Source organism: Diachasma alloeum, unplaced genomic scaffold (genome assembly GCF_001412515.2).
Source record: "Diachasma alloeum isolate Michigan unplaced genomic scaffold, Dall2.0 Dall_scaffold_00349, whole genome shotgun sequence".
Classification (NCBI taxonomy): domain Eukaryota; kingdom Metazoa; phylum Arthropoda; class Insecta; order Hymenoptera; family Braconidae; genus Diachasma; species Diachasma alloeum.
The window spans coordinates 677,566-694,574 of NW_021680488.1; the positions used below are offsets into that span (position 1 = coordinate 677,566).

The 17,009-nt window shown below is 36.9% G+C and overlaps 2 protein-coding genes across 2 annotated transcripts in view; both read left to right on the forward strand.

Moving 5' to 3' along the window:
• Positions 1–553: 553 nt before the first annotated feature.
• On the forward strand, positions 554–3,731 carry LOC107040942 (40S ribosomal protein S15Aa). The gene is made up of 4 exons (XM_015261265.1): positions 554–654; positions 1,068–1,202; positions 2,876–3,041; positions 3,599–3,731. Exons 2-4 carry the CDS (start codon positions 1,070–1,072, stop codon positions 3,690–3,692), a joined length of 393 nt encoding a protein of 130 aa, XP_015116751.1. The 5' UTR covers positions 554–654; positions 1,068–1,069; the 3' UTR covers positions 3,693–3,731.
• A 1,420-nt stretch (positions 3,732–5,151) lies between these two features.
• Positions 5,152–17,009, forward strand: part of LOC107040906 (protein sidekick) — a 36,012-nt gene continuing 24,154 nt past the window's right edge. Inside the window, exon 1 of the mRNA XM_015261178.2 lies at positions 5,152–5,462. Within this exon, the coding sequence (XP_015116664.1) occupies positions 5,381–5,462 (82 nt within the window). The 5' untranslated portion in view covers positions 5,152–5,380. The remainder of the gene's footprint in view (positions 5,463–17,009) is intronic.

A 17,009-nucleotide genomic window follows, 5' to 3' on the forward strand; every position in this document is an offset into this window, starting at 1 on the left:
CGCACCAAACAATTGTGTTGTTCTCAATCTCGGACACACGCGGTCAAAAAGGTCTAAAATCTCCTTGGCAAATTACTCGTTTTTTTACATATAGAAAATTAGGGAAAATACCGGTGGGATTTTACTTTTCCAACCCTGTCGACCAGCGATAAGGATCAAAATTACAATTTATTGCTGTACAACTAGTGAATTTTCTAACAAAAATCTAGAATTTAAGGGTCAAATAGTCATAATTCACAAATCAACTTCATCTTCGATGATCGATAACTCAAGATCTACAGTATAAAAATCAACGATTATATCTTTATGTAATTTCAAAGATCTCATCAACCTTCAAACTGACCTAACATTTAACAAAATTGAATCATTCCATTAAACAAAATAGTAACAATAATCATGAAACAAAAAAATAATTTTAACAGTTCAATTAATATTGCTGTATAAAATGAAATAATTTCATAAAAAATATATTTTTTGTTCTTCAATTTATAAATAAACATTCAAAGAGAATTTCAACCAATACAAAAAATAATATCAATTTTTTCAACTTCAGGAAGTACGACATCACTAGCGCCACAATAGAGGATCCCTCTTTTCCTTCGGATAACCTAATAGCGTGTCCGTCGTTGCGATAAACGAAGTCGCAAATCCAAGGTAATCAGGAGTTTTATAAACAATCGGTGGTGATTATCAAGTGATTATTGATCCTCAGGATTCGATCTTCATTATTATAACAATATTTTTGGTGCTTCATCAGTACTTTATCGATAATTTACGTGAAGTGAAGGGCTAGGAGGTTATGTCACCAGTCCTGCGATCATGCATTCGATTCAGTGGTCAAGCCACAGAGAGAAATAAACAAAATTTTATTAATAGTGGATTAATTGTTCTTTACGTATAGAAGTGTCCATCAATCAGCTAATTAATTGGAATTATCGAGGAGCATTTATTCGATATTTATCATAGTCTGTCGTTTGTTGCTGTCAAAATCGTTGGGGTTATGGTTGTTATTGTTAATGATTAATTGTTAATTTGTTTTTTTATTGTGATTTAATTGATCATTTCAGTCATGGTGCGAATGAACGTTCTTAGTGATGCTCTCAAAAGCATCAACAATGCTGAGAAGAGGGGCAAGAGGCAGGTGCTCCTCCGTCCCTGCTCCAAAGTCATCGTCAAGTTCCTCACAGTCATGATGAAGCATGGTAATTAATGAGAGAATAGTACGAGAAATATGTACATTTCATTTTTTTATTAATCTTGACGACTCACTGAATTTTCAATGAAATTTAACTTGATGAAAGTAGAATTATTTCCCTTTGTGAGAAGTTCATTTAATATTTGTCTTATGAGCATTAAAAAATTATCAAAAATGTCCGTTTTGCTCCACCCTCGCCTGGTGTAACGAATCCCTAATATTTCCAATTGCATTCCATCTTTTAAGGTAAATGTACCTATGGTCGTCTCTGTTCCTATGTTCGTCCAGTTTTCGCGAGCTAACAGATTTGAATCATTTTGATAGTCCCAAGAATCTATTAAGTGTAAAATACGATTGGAGGTGTTATTTTAGTTGACCAGGAAAGTTATCTACACCAATGGACAGTTATTTATTGAAAAATAAGAGAGAAAAATCCCATTCACATCAACTTGTGCCACGACAGAGTGAATTCTTAAGGGGAAACGGAACCCCTTTGTCCATATGAACTTTGAGAAATGTGTTTTCTCCTGCAATTATTATTTTTTATTTATGAAACTACTTCATTAACCCAACAATACAATGATCGNACGGAACCCCTTTGTCCATATGAACTTTGAGAAATGTGTTTTCTCCTGCAATTATTATTTTTTATTTATGAAACTACTTCATTGACTCAACAATACAATGATCGAGTCGATAAAGTAGTTTCATAGATAAAAATTAATAATTGTAGGAGAAAACACAATTCTAAAAATTCATATACACACAAGGGTTCCGTTTCCCCTTAAGCCGTAAATTAAGAAACTTACAATTTTTTAATGTTGATATCTCCGTCCTAATAGTAAAATGGGATTAAAAATCCCTTGCCTGAGGTTTCGAAAAATTAAAAATTCAGTAAAAATTCATAAATTATGATATCTTAATATTTCACTGATATATCGGCAATTGAAAGAATAGGTACAATGAAAATGGCATTAATTCTATGCTCGGTTTGCAACCAACTGTCTACTGGTAACGGACCAAACGGATGAAAAAATCATTTGAAAGGTTGGACACTCCAATTGAAATATAATTTTGTGACTCGAGATATTTTTTAATGTTGTTTTATCGCAAAATACGATACTCACAATGTTGTTAGTTGGATGTAATCTATTCATATCACTCAAATCAGGAGACGAGGATAGGGACATGTGTCAAATGTACATGGGACAAGTGAGCGAGCGTAGGCACAGGAGACTTTTCAAATTTATGGACGATTATTTATTTACAAATAGTAGTTGTCATGATTAATATAAGTGAATTCTAATCCTGAAGGTTTTACCCTCTTATGTCTAATTTAAAGCATCTCATCTTCACACTCATTTCGAAAGAAATATTGGACTAATGATGTGTTCTCCTTGGCTAGACGAGCGTAAGGTCATTTACCTGCATGAATTTTTTTTTCCTCTTCAGACCTGTCCTGAAAGGACAGAATACGAGAATACGAAATCACTACTCAAGCGGATTAACTAATTAACTAATTTATTCGCATCACTCAATTTGTTCTATTCATGTTTTAAATCTTCATTCTAATTCAATAAACTCCTATCAGTTAATACCTACCGATATTACATTTAGCTTTGAGGAAATGTGGGAAAGGTATTTATGGAGATGTTGATGGTCTTTCGTTTTTTATTAAAGGCTACATTGGAGAGTTTGAGATTGTCGATGATCACAGAAGTGGAAAGGTCGTCGTCAACCTCTCGGGGAGATTGAACAAGTGCGGTGTTATCTCACCGAGGTTCGACGTACCCATCACAGACATTGAGAAGTGGACCAACAATCTTCTTCCATCCCGTCAATTTGGGTAATTTACCGTTATTCATTATCTATAATCATGAAGAGTTGTGAAATGAGTGGAATGCGACAATTTTTCTAAAGTTGGCATTATTCTGGTGATGAATCATTTTAGGGAGAAATTTGTTCTCAAATTTTCTTTATTAATCCACTCATTATAGAGATCATTCGTAAATTAGAAGAAGTGGAAAATGGACTTGACTGCAAAATTGTAATTTTTATGAAATCAGAGGTTCTTAACTATGAAATTATCTCGCATGCGAGTGAAGTTAGGAGAAAATGTCGTTAAATTTTTCTTGTAATTGAAAAAATTCTCATCAAAAATGATCTTATGACATTTTTTCCTAGGTTTACTAATTATCCAAATAATTAAACAATTCCATGGAATTATAGTTTATCAATCATTAAATTATCCCCAATACAAATGGATTTAGAAGAAAATGTCATTAATTAAAACTTTCTTGTGCACTTGAATATCCTTAATTTATGTTTCACCTTGTCAATTCAATTTTGAATAAAATTAAATAAAATGATGAACGTCCTAACATTGGGAATTTGTGCTTACAGATATGTTGTTTTGACTACCAGTGGTGGTATCATGGACCACGAGGAGGCCAGGAGGAAACACTTGGGAGGCAAGATCCTTGGATTCTTCTTCTAAATTTTTAATTTATAGAAAATAAAAAAAGACCTGTCTTAATCTCGTTTGTTGTCTATTTCCTCCCTCTTCCATCCCACTTTATGAATTTTATTCGTTCAGAGGAGGCTGCAATGACTCTTTCGCATAATAAATTCAAAGTAATTAACATTCCAAAATATTTGAGAGAAGAAATTCATGTGGAATCCTAGGGAATAACGAACGAAGTCTGTTAACAATTTATCTCGATGATGAATGGTCCCTTGAGACGTTCCGAAATGTTTTGTGCAAATTGTTATTTAAAAAAATCTCGATAGAAGTAGTTTTTACATCCACAAAACTTTCGTGAGATCATGTGAGATGGACAAACTTTGGGGGCGACTATTTTTAAAAAATCCAAATTTGCGTAAACAATTTTTTTTCTCTAAATTGGAGAAAAGGTTAAATTACGTGCAGAAAACAAAATTAGTGTCCTGAAAGCATTATCTACACTAATTAATTATTGAATTTTAGGTGAGCTATTTTAGCTGTATAGGAGTGCGGTCGGTTCTCGCGTGCGCCCCATTCTGTTATGAGCGCGTACTTGGCGAGAGACGCTACCGCATCCCCTGAAAAATCTGTGATAAAGCATGACTTTAATCACCTTCGCGAGGTGTAATCTTCGCGAACCTTCACGGTTTACGATAAAAGGTAACGTCGGCTGGTTTTTTACATTGTTTACATTTATTTCGTAAATTACGGGATTTTTACAATTATGTCATGTAAAAAATTGCGGTTATCGACAGATGCCCAACCCTGTCTCCCTGTGCCCTAGCTCCTCCTACCCCCGCTAGATGTCACCAGCCCCCTAGAATCCCAGCCCCTATCCTCGGGGGAAATACGGTCGCGCCTGCCCTGCGATTGGCCCCTCACTACTCCCCCCCCCCCCACTCAGAATGCCGACGTACCGTGAATTCGAGGTGCATTCCACAGTGAAGCGCAAGCGAGTCTCGACTGTTTGATTGTGTCTCCTGCCGCCTGTCGTGTGTTCCCCGATAAAAGTGAAAAACCAACAGATTCTCTCGCAGTTCCTCCCCCCAGTGCCCCACCAATCCCTCAAAAATAATTGAACCCCTAATTAATCCGTTCGACAATCGCTGGAAGAAATTTTACAGCTGTTGTCAAACAAAACAAATAATCCGGTGGCTCGCGATCGAAAATCGTTTACGTTTCCAACCTGATGCTAGGCTGGGTCTCCGCAGGGTTGCCAGGTTTGTCCTAAAGGTGAACGTAAACCCATTCTACCCCGCAAGACAAAAAAAAGTGACGAAGGATTATAATCGCCGAGAAAAACCGAAAAAAATAGAGAACAAGTGATTTAATGAGGAAAAATGTGCGATTAATTTCGATTTTTGCAGTGATTACTCGTTAATTTTAATGAAAAATCTGTGACTCGTGGGGATTAATCATTGTGACCAGGTGATGAGAGAAATAAAAGATGAAACGAAGACGGAATAGATGACTCGATTTAATTTATGTGGACGTGAGAAACAACGAAGTGGTTTTTCTCCTATTTTTGTGAGAACAATTGAGTTTGAGACAATGGGAAGGTACCGGTGGAACAGTTCCTATTGGTCTGTCGTGTGAATTGTGCGTCGGGCTGAGATTGTTTGTAATTTATATTAATATTTAAAGGGGGATTGTGAGTGAGGGGTCATCGAATCAGTGGGAAAATGGGATTTAGGATGAGATTCACGACGCTACTGGGGATTTTCGTTACGGTACATCTACTGGCGAGTGCGGGGACCGCCACAGGTGAGTGATGATGATTTATTTTGGGGGATTTGATTGGAGTTGATGTGTCATGAGGTTTTTTTGGTGAGAATTCAGTTGTTGAGGGATTTAAATTGTATTCAAGTGGGAATTTTTGGGGCAGTTGATTTTTCACATTTTGGAATTGTTGATTTATCTTGAGAACGAGTGGTTTAGGGGGAAATGTTATAGGAGCTTTTTTGTAGCTGAGGAAATTCTCTACAAAAAATTTCTTGTGACATTTCCTCCTAAATCTACTCATTATTGAAATAAGTTGATAGTTAGAAAATGTGAGAAGTAGACTCACTGCAGAACTGAATTTTCATAAAATTAAAGTTTGTTAATCACGTCATTTTCTCGAAAACGAGTGGATGTAGGAGGAAATGTCTTCAGAGCTTTCTGTAGCTGAAGAAATTCTCTACAAAAAAAATCTTGTGATGTTTTCTCCTAAATCCACTCATAATCGTGATAATTCAGCAATTAGAAGATGTGGAAACTACATGCGACTGCAGAATTGAAATTTTCATGAAGTTGAGTGTCTTGATTATGAAATTCTCTCGCACACGAGGGAATTTTTGTTACGGTACATTCACTGGCGAGTGCGGGGACTGCCACAGGTGAGTGATGATGATTTACTTTGGGAGGTTTGATTGGAGTTGATGTGCCTTGATACTTTTTTTGTTGAGAATTCAGTTGTTCAGGGATTTAAATTGTATTGAAGTGGGAATTTTTGGAGGAATTGATTTTTTATGTTTCGAAGTTGTTAATTTATCTTGAGAACGAGTGGCTGTAGGGAGAATTGTATAGAAGCTTTTTTGTAGCTGACAGAATTCTCTACAAAAAATTTCATGTGCCATTTTCTCCTAAATCGACTCATTACCGTGATAAATGGGCAATTCAAAGATGATAAAAATTGATGTTTTTGCAGAATTGAAATTTCCATGAAATTAGAGTTTGTTCATTATCAAGTTAGCTCGAAAACGAGTGGATTTAGGAGTAAGTCTCTTCAGAGCTTTTTTGTAGCTGAGGAAATTCTCTACAAAAAAGTTCCCGTCACATTCTCTCCTGAATCCCCTCATTATCATGATAAACACGCAATTACGAGATTTCATATTTCTAAAGATTCATGAAAATTTCAAGAATCTTTCGCTGGTTTCCAGCTTCATGCGCTTGCCAACCGAACCATCGGTTTTGAATTGAGATGAGCGATATGCCCCACCGGGCATTGAAGTCTCCAGCATCACCGCGTGCTCACCACGCCCCGCCAATAAACTCCCGCAATGAAATCGAAATAATTGGCTCCCTCGAGTGAATCAAATCCACCCCAGTTCCAAAGACCTTTTAAGCCCCCTGACATCTGCTTGCGCCCCATCCCCCCAGGTTTTTCATCCCGGATTTGGTGAGTGGAGTAGGACAAGCTGATGAGAAGTGTTATGTGAGGTTTAATTGAAATTTATTGGGATCATCTCTCGGGGCAATTGCGTCAAGTGAGTTAAATCGTTGACCCCGGGACTCCGTGGGCGGCAGCTTCGACAGTTAATGACAAGTGGCACTTCATCAACGCGTCGTCACAGGGTTAAGGGGAAACGAAACCCCTGCGTTTATATGAATCTTTAGAATTGTGTTTTCTCCTGCAATTATTATTTTTTATTCATTAAACTACTTCATTGACTCAACAATGCGATAATCGAGTCGGTAAAGTAATTTCATAGATAGAAATTAAGGAGAAAGATATTGCAGGAGAAAACACAATTCTAAGATTTGATGTAGACAAAGGGGTTCCGTCTCCCCTTAAGGTGAAACGAAACCCCTGTGTCTATATGAATTTTTAAAATTTTGTTTTCTCCTGCAATTATTATTTTATATTTATGAAACTACTTCATCGACTCAACAATGCAATGATCAAGTCGATAAAGTAGTTTCATACATAAAAATTGATAATTGAAGGAGACAACACAATTTTAAAAGTTCATACAGATAAAGGGGTTCTGTTTTCCCTTAAGGATGTATCACACCCTTTTCCCCAAAATTCACGTTTTTAGAATTTTTCTAGCTAATTGTTGATCGGATTGACGTGAAAAAATATAACGTTTTTGCGTTTTATCATTACTTAATGACTCACGAAATTTCATGATCGTGCAATCATTTTCCTGCGTTTTTTCTAAAACTTTTCGGAAACTCACAAAACTTTAGAAAAAATGCAGGAAAATGATTGCACTATCATAAAACTTCGTGAGTCAGTCAAGAATAATGAAACGCAAAAACGGTATATTATTTCACGTCAATCCGATCAATAATTTGCCAGAAAAATGAAAAAGACGTGAATTTTTAGTCCATTGGGATTCGGTTCGAGGTGACAGCGATTATTTTTTGAGGGGTTTTCCTGATGGGGCAGTTGCGGAAAGTGGGAAAGTGAGGATTTATTGTAGGTTCAGGGGAAAGTGAGGGATACCTGGGGTTGGCTCGGGGTCTGCAGAGCTTTTGGGGTCATTGGGATCTGTTGCCTGTATTTGGGAATGGGATATACCAAGAGTATTTTTTAGGCGCAATATTAACTTTAGTTTCTGAAAATTTTTCCGAGAAAACGATTTTTGAAAAAATGAAATTTAAAACTCATAGTACTCGAACTAGAATTTTTCTAACAAAATTCTCACCGTGTAGTCTCCCCTTAAGGATTACACCCTTTTCGCCAAAATTCACGTTTTTTGCATTTTTCTGGGAAATTGTTGATGGGATTGACGTGAAAAAATACTGTTTTTGCGTTTTATCATTAATTAATGGCTCATGGGGCGATTTTTGCTCCGAGGGGGGTAGATCTGGGAGGGACGAGGAAAATCCAGTTGACTGACGGGTGAGACTGTCTCAATGTGGATAGAATAGGAAAACCATAAAATTATCCTCTAAACGACTAGCTTTGAGAGAAAATGTCACAAACCTTTTTTTTTAGCTTATGAAATTCTCTACAAAAAAGCTCCCGGGTATTTTTCTCTAAAACAATTAATTATCGAGATGATTATTGTTAAATGAGTCATGAAAAATCGACTCGTTTAGTTCTACTTCGCCCTTCCGTTACGGATTAAATTGTCTATTTTCTCCCAGAAGACCTAAAAGTTCATGGACTTCTTGACTGTATCTAAAAGAGGAAAAAACTCACACTGAAAAACACGTGAGTGGAACTGTCAACGTCATTATGAATGATTCGGAGCATTAGAGTTGGAAAAAATTAATGGTCAAGTAGAATCCTAGTTTAATGGTAAACTGGCGATCCTAGGAGAAAATGCCGATGGAACTTTTTCTGATGAATTTTGTGCCCTACAAAAAATCTAATGACATTTTCACTTCCCCCCTCCCCCCCACCTAATTATCGAGATAATTTAACAATTTGAAGATATGAAAAATTAACTCTAATGCAGAACTGGCTTTTTAACAAAATTCGATTTCGTTAGGAACGCAATTATCTCGAAAACGAGTGTTTGTATCAAAAAATGTCAGAAAACCTTTTATGAAGCCCGTGAAATTCTCTACAAAAAGTATTCAGAACATTTACTCCTAAAACTGTTCGTTATCGAGATAATTGAACAATTAGAACATGTGAAAATTCGTTATTCCTCCAGAATTCTAATTATCATCAAAACTCAAGCCTAAAAGTTCATGGGCTTCGGAATTCATCCCAAAAGAGGAAAACCTGAGACTGAAAAAACACGTGAGAGGAAGGTTTGACGTCATTACGAATGATTTGGAGCATTAGAGTTGGAAAAAAATTACTGGTAAACTAGGGGTCCTATAAGAAAATGTAAATTCAATTTCGTTAGGACCGCAATTATCTTGAAAACGAGTGTTTGTATAAAAAAATGTTAGAAAACCTTTTATGAAGCCCATGAAATTCTCTACAAAAAGTATTCAGAACATTTACTCCTAAAACTGTTCGTTATCGAGATAATTGAACAATTAGAACATGTGAAAGCTCGTTATTCCTCCAGAATTCTATCATCAAAACTCAAGCCTAAAAGTTCATGGACTTCGGAATTCATCCCAAAAGAGGAAAACCTGAGACTGAAAAAACACGTGAGGGGAAGCTTTCACGTCATTACGAATGATTTGGAGCATTAGAGTTGGAAAAAAATTAATGATAAAAATGCAAAAATCGGTGGGAAAGAAGACCCCACATAGGATGCAGGTGAATGGCGTATAAATGAGGCCGCCTATGCGGTCCCAGGGGCAAGGAGAGAGGGAGGAGTGGTATATCCGGCGTGTACTCCAGGAATGAAGGAGAAATAACGACTGGAAACGAATGGAAGGACAGGCAAACTACGTGTGATTAAAGGGGGAACAAAGGACTACAGGGGCGTGGGGAAAACACGCAAATCCCTTACTTTTACGATTCCTCGGTAACAATTTTCATCGAATGAATATAAAGTACGAATGAAGGATATTTCATCAATTCGTTTGATGCTCTATATTTCAAGTTTTTTCAAATAAAATCAGTGGAACGGAGGAACTGACGGGCGAAAACCGATTTCTCATGTCTTGTTGAACGTTAAATTATTGTGTTGACAAATGATTTTGAGGAGAAATGTCAGGGAACATTCTTTTGGAGAGAATTTCACGCCTTTTTCGAGCCAGTACAAATGACTTATTGACTTATGAATTATTTAGGGAATATCTCCTGAATGGCGAGGTTTAGATGAATTTATCATAACAGATTTTTGTAGGGAATTTAATTTACTGCAACAAATATTTTATCACATTTATAAACAGACCTACTACCTACAGGCTTTACTGCGTAATGTATCTAAAGAATAATGACAGCACATCTAGAGAATAACTTTACAAATTACGTCGTAAATGTCTCCTAAACGACGAGGTTTGCGGAACTTTATTACCAGATGTTTTTGTAGGAAATTTAATGCTCTACAAAAAAGATGATGCCACATTTTCACCTAAAGCCATTCATTTCCGAGCTAAACTACAAAAACTAAAACGTTCAAATTTTCACGTTTTTCTGGATGAATTCAAAATTACTTCACAAATTATCGCATTTATCTCTTGAACGAAGACCTATCGAGAAATTTGTCACAAGGCATTTTCGTAGAAAATTTAATTCTCTACAAAAGAGATGTTGCCGCATTTTCATCTAACGCCACTCATTTCCGAGCTGCATTAAAAAAACTAAAACGTTCAAATTTTCACGTTTTTCTGGATGAATTCAAAATTACTTCACAAATCATCGCATTTATCTCTTGAACGAAGACCTATCGAGAAATTTGTCACAAGGCATTTTTGTAGAAAATTTAATTCTCTACAAAAAAGATGTTGGCACATTTTCATCTAAAGCCACTCATTTCCGAGCTGCATTAAAAAAACTAAAACGTTCAAATTTTCACGTTTTTCTGGATGAATTCAAAATTACTTCACAAATCAGCGCATTTATCTCTTGAACGAAGGCCTTTAAAAAAATTTATCACAAGACATTTTAGTAGAAAATTGGATTGAACAAAAAATGTCTTGTTCCATTTTCTTCTAAACTCATTAATTCTCGAGACAAATAAAAAAAATTGAAAACAAGAAAATACAACTTCCAGGAATTCCCGGCTGTCTCCTCGGTGAAGGCCTGAAATATTTTTACCACTAGAATCTTGCACAATTTCTTTGTCTCCCCTAAAAAAGTGGTAGAACCTGAAAAAGTAAAATATCAAGAGAATAACGAAAGCGTTGCGGAGGAATCGAGTTACCTCACTCACGCCATGAGAGGAAGTTCAAGCGCGGTTTAGACGAGCAAGTGAGCATACTGAGATAAAAACCACCACTTGTCTTCGAGTGAAACTCTTATGGTAGATATGAGAAGGGAATGTCGACGAGACGAGTTCTGCGTCTATTCCAGGGGCTATTGCTCCTCTCCCTTCCAATCGCCAACAATTTGCTCATTGTCAATTGTCAATTGATTCCCCTTGACAGGGGTTCAATTCATCAGCTCAATTTATCCGTGGTCCATTTATCGTGTGCCCAAACAGTGAAGCTGTTTATTTATTTTGCCGGAAGTCGGCGCTCGTTATTCCTCAGCATAAACGTTTCACTTTTTTCGTCGCTTCTGGAGTCATTAAAAGCGAGAATAGATAGTTAAACAAAGGGGGAGGACATTATGAGATAGTTTAGGATTTTTTAGGACTATCAATGCTGGTTTATGGAGGGTTTTTATGGGAGGGAAGTTTCTTAACGATATCCAAGTATTTTGACTATTTTTTCTCCAGTGAAATGCTTTTCTACTTTTGTAGTCGAATATGAGAACTTTCATTTGAGCCCGTTTTGACCCCAAGTTTCCGGACATTTTACAGTGATTTTAGTATTTAAACTTTACACGCCTGAATTTAAATCTCGATTTTGAACCGTTAGAAAACATTTAAAAAATCTGAAAAAAAGTAGAAAGTTTAGTTTTGGAGGAAGATTAATTAAATAATTGAAAAAGTGCAATTTTTGAAAATCACGCGCATTTTGCTATAAATAATTTATAAACAATCAATTTTCCATCATAAAAATCAATTGTTCATATTCAGTATTTTACCATAAATCGATTTCATACCTAAAAAAATAAGGTTTCCTAAAGTTGAAGAATTTGAATTATTTATTCATAAATCACGAATGCTTAAAAAAATCATAATTCTGTGCAAAAGGTCATTTGAATGACGCTGAATATTCGTGATTCTTTCCAAATTTTTCTCACGCAACTTTAATTGATAAATTTGATGATGAAGAATTATTGCATTCATAGTGTGGTCTGTACCAAAATGTAAAAAGGATATCTAAGCATTTTGGTTATTTTTTCTCCAGTGAAATACTTTTCTACTTTTGTAATCGAACATTAGACTTTTCATTTGAGCCCCTTTTGACCCCAAGTTTCCGGACATTTTACAGTGATTTTAGTATTTAAACTTTACACGCCTGAATTTAAATCTCGATATTGAACCGTTAGAAAACATTTAAAAAATCTGAAAAAAAGTAGAAAGTTTAGTTTTGGAGGAAGATTGATTAAATAATTGAAAAAGTGCAATTTTTGAAAATCACGCGCATTTTCTATAAATAATTTATAAACAATCAATTTTCCATCATAAAAATCAATTGTTCATATTCAGTATTTTACAATAAATCGATTTCATACCTAAAAAAATAAGGTTTCCTAAAGTTGAAGAATTTGAATTATTTATTCATAAAAGAATAAACGGTTCAAATACGAGTGGATTTAGGAGGCACCGTCGTCGAACATTTTTTGTATGTGAAAAACTTCTCTACAAAAATGTCTTTTGACTTTTCTCCTAAATTGGAAGATGTGAATAATTGTTTTACGATGCAAAATTGTAAGTTTCATGAAATTGAAATGTGTTAATTATCACTATTGGAGCAAAATTTGCATAACTTTTTTTTTCCATCTCCATTACTCAAAAAATGATGAAGGGCCAATGTTCTCATAAGGGTTAAACGGGAGAGACGAACAGAGTAATTAAAAGGGTCAAAAGTTCTTAAGGGTCTGATGGGAAAGACGAGTGGAGGGATCACTTCGTTCGTCTTTCCCGCTCGTCTCACCCTCTTGATCTCTCCGTCCATCTCTCCCATTTGACCCTCAGCACTGTTTGACCCGTAAACCAATACCGTTCCACTTTGCCCCACTCTCCCCTGATGATTAAAATTCTACGTGAGGAGGGCGGGAGTTAAAGTGGAACAGTATCAAAAAAGAATTGAAGGGCAAAATTAAGATAACTTTCTTTTCCATCTCCATTACTCAAAAAAATGAAAAAGAGTCAAATGTTCTTCAGGGTCAAAGAGGAGAGACAGGTGAAGGGTTGGACCTTCTTAAGAATTTGATGGGAGAGACGAGTGGAATGATCACTTCGTTCGTCTCTCCCGTTTGACCCTCTTGATCCCTTCGCCTGTCTCTCCCATTGGACCCTTGAGAGAGTTTGATTCTTCTGATCACTTCATTCGTCTCTCCCGTTTGACCCTTAAACAATAAAATTCAATAGCGTTTCATTTTGCCCCACTCTCCCCTGATAATTAAATTTCTACGTTTTTAGAAGAGCGTGGGTCAAAGTGGAAAGGTATCAAAAAACAAATAAAGAGCAAAATTAAGATAACTTTCTTTTCCATCTTCATTACTCAAAAAAATGAAAAAGAGTCAAATGTTCTTCAGGGTCAAACAGTCCAGAGGGTCAAATAGGAGAGACAGGTGAAGGCTCAAATTTTCTTAAGGGTTAAACAGGAGAGACGAGCAGAGTAATCAAAAGGGTCAAACATTCTTAAAGGAGGGACTTAATGGGAGAGGCCAGTGGAGTGATCACTTGGTTCGTCTCCCCGTTTGACCCTCTTAATCTCTCCGCCTGTCTCTCCCATCTGACCCTTAAGAAAGTTTGATCCTTCTGATCACTTCGTTCGTCCCTCCCATTTGATCCTTAATGAAATTCTACACCGTTCCACTTTGCCCCACCCTCCCCTATTACCTCGTAGTTAAAAAACTACTTTTCCAGAATCAATTTCAACCAAAAATATCGCCTCAACAAAAGCCATTTTGTCAAAGGGGGAATTACCTTGAAAAAAAAACATCGTGAGGCTATATTCGAGACCCAACGCACGAGAATGCAACGGGTGACGATGGCTGCACACACGTGTTTGTCATCTCCGATATTTTTCCGAGTATACTGTACCTTACGGCCTGCGTACGTGCAAGAAACCCCAACAACTCGAGACATCCGCAGCCTTGACGGATATATCTATAGAGTTTATGGCGTTTATGTAGACGGCGATAGTGTGGATGAGGGGGGGGGGGGAGATGGCGTGTAAGAAAGGGAATGAGGAGAAATGGTGGCAAGAGAGAGGGGGAAAAAAGAAGTCAACGAGAGGAGCCTTGCCAGGCCGTTCCAGGCCGGCATGAGGGCGGTCAGTGGCCTCACTACACTTCTCTGTAAACTACTCGAGGATTCCCGGTGTCGCGGGAGTTCAGGTCTTGGGTTTTTTCAGGTGAATTTAGGTGGGTTTGAACTGGGGATCGGATTTTTGTGTGGGAGGAGATTTTTCAGGCTTCGGGAATTGTTGAATGTTGTGATGATGATGATGGTGAGGGGCAGAAGGCGACGGAATTTTTTTATTGGAGATGGTTCTGTATTTGAGGAACTTTCATTTAAGCGTGTACTGGGGCAGAACGGAACACTAGAGAAACTGGCTATCAAATTTAGAGAATTTTTTTGGTTTTAGTTCAGGGTCTTTTGAGGGTGAAACGACCCTTGACAATGGGTAAACTGCTGATCTCACTGATCCAATCCGTTCGACAATTAAGAAGATTTGACCCTCAATACCAAATGTTTTTAAGGGTTATTTGACCCTGAACTTCAACCATTCATAAAAGTCATTTGACCCTTGACCTCAAACATCCTTAAGGAGCGTTTGATTCTCAAGACTATTTAACCCTCAACCCCAATCGTCCCTAAGGGCAGTTTGACCTTCGAAACTATTTGACCCACAACTAAAAAACACTGAAGAAATTTCCTGGCGATTTTATTATTGTTCGTTGAGGATCATATAATCTTCAAACTACACGTCTCACAAACGTGAAAACTTGAGGGCCAATGACCCTTATGACCTGTTGACCCTAGAGGTTTTCAAGGGCGTTTTGACCCTCAACCTTTCGATCCTCAACTCAAATAAATAAATAAAAATGTCCTGATTCCTACAAAATAGTAATATATTTTTTTTTTCGATATAGCGAGGATTTATAAAAAAAATATTTAAAAACTATTTTTGTAGCACATAAAATTGTCTATGAAAATGGCCACGGAAATAATTGCAGATTAAAGAAACTCCGAATGTATGAAATTTTAAATTCAACAACACAATGAAAACGTCAATTTTTCATGTTTTGTGAATTATCTAATTAGCGCAGTGATAAGTGATTTAGAAAAAAAATGTCATACGATCTTTTTTGTGGAGAATTTCATAAGCTCCAAGAAAGTTATGTGACTATTCCTTCCAACGCCACTTGTTCTGGAGATAATCCAAGAATTATTAAACTAGAATTCCATAAAAATCACAATCCTATGTTTTTCCCACTTTCCTACGTAAAATTCTCTATTAAATACCCATTAATTATCTCTTGTATAATGAAATTATGCCTCAGCCAAGTTGACAACCTCTACACTGCGGGAATTTCCTCTTCATACACGAAATAACCATCGAATTTTCAGTAGTAAGACGCAATGCGCCACATTTTGCGGATGTCCCCACCACCGAGTTGTGTTAGTAGAGTAAAACATCCCCCGGAGCTGCTTTTTATTCCGTCTCCCTGCCAACTCACTCAGCAAATGAAATCCGAGGGCACTGAACTCCCGATACCATTCCAATACAACTTTGATTCCTTATTTCGCGATAAGAATAATTTCAAAAGTCTGAAAATTGGGGGTAATTCATCCCCTGGATCGAACAGAAAACGACAAAACCTAGTGGAAAGGAAAAGAATCGCTCCACCCTTGCTTCCTGCGGGTGGAGTGCTCAACTTCAAAAACATCCTTAAGAAGCAATGGTAATTGCAATCGGAGTAGAAACTAGATTCCAAGTTTATTCTTCGTCAGATGACTATTCAGCAAAACCCAAATTCTTGCACTATAGATACCAAGATTATTGATGATGTAAGAATTTGGGGTTTGCTAAATAGTCGTCTAATGACGAAAAAACTTGAAATTCAGTTTCTACTCCGATGGTAAGTTTCATTGCCTCTTAAGGATTATTTGACCCTCACCTCCGAACATTCTCAAAAGTCGCTTGACCCTCAACTCCAAACGTAGTTAAGGATCGTTTGACCCTCACTTAAGGTGTCCTTGAGGGTTTTTTTTGACCCTCAACCTCGAAAATTCTCAAAGGTCGTTGGACCCTCAACTCTAAACGTCTTTGAGGGTCGTTCAACCCTCAAAACCATTTGATCCTCACCTTCAAACGTGCTCAAAGGTCATTGGACCCTCAACTGCAAACATCCTTAAGTGTCCTCTGACCCTCAACTCTAGATGTCCTTGAAGTTTATTTGACCCTTAATTTCAAACGTTCTTAAGGGTTATTTGACCCTTTACTCCGAACATTTTTAATGGCTATTTAATGGCCGTGACTATTCGCACCATTGCGTGAATCACTCCCGTACACTCCATTCACTCCACGCATGCGTGAAGTTTGTGTGTTTCACGCAGCCGAATTTTCATACTGCTGTGTATTTCACGCAGTTGAAGTTTCATACTACTGTGTGTTTCACGCAGTTGAAGTTTCATACTACTGTGTGTTTCACGCAGTTGAAGTTTTATACTACTGTGTGTTTCACGCAGTTGTATTTTTATACACCTGTGTGTTTCACGCAGTTGCATTTTTATACACCTGTGTGTATCACGCAGTTGCATTTTTATACACCGGTGTGTTTCACGCAGTTGTATTTTTATATACATGTGTTTCACGCAGTTGTATTCTTATACACATGTGTGTTTGACGCAGTTGTATTTTTATACAGCTGTGTGTTTCACGCAGTTGCATTTT

Excerpts from the sequence above, each read along its gene's own strand:
- LOC107040942 (XM_015261265.1), top strand. The coding sequence starts at position 1,070 with ATGGTGCGAATGAACGTTCTTAGTGATGCTCTCAAAAGCATCAACAAT. Across the intron at positions 1,203-2,875 it reads CACAGTCATGATGAAGCATG|GCTACATTGGAGAGTTTGAG; the intron begins GTAATTAATGAG and ends TTTTTATTAAAG. Across the intron at positions 3,042-3,598 it reads CTTCCATCCCGTCAATTTGG|ATATGTTGTTTTGACTACCA; the intron begins GTAATTTACCGT and ends TTGTGCTTACAG.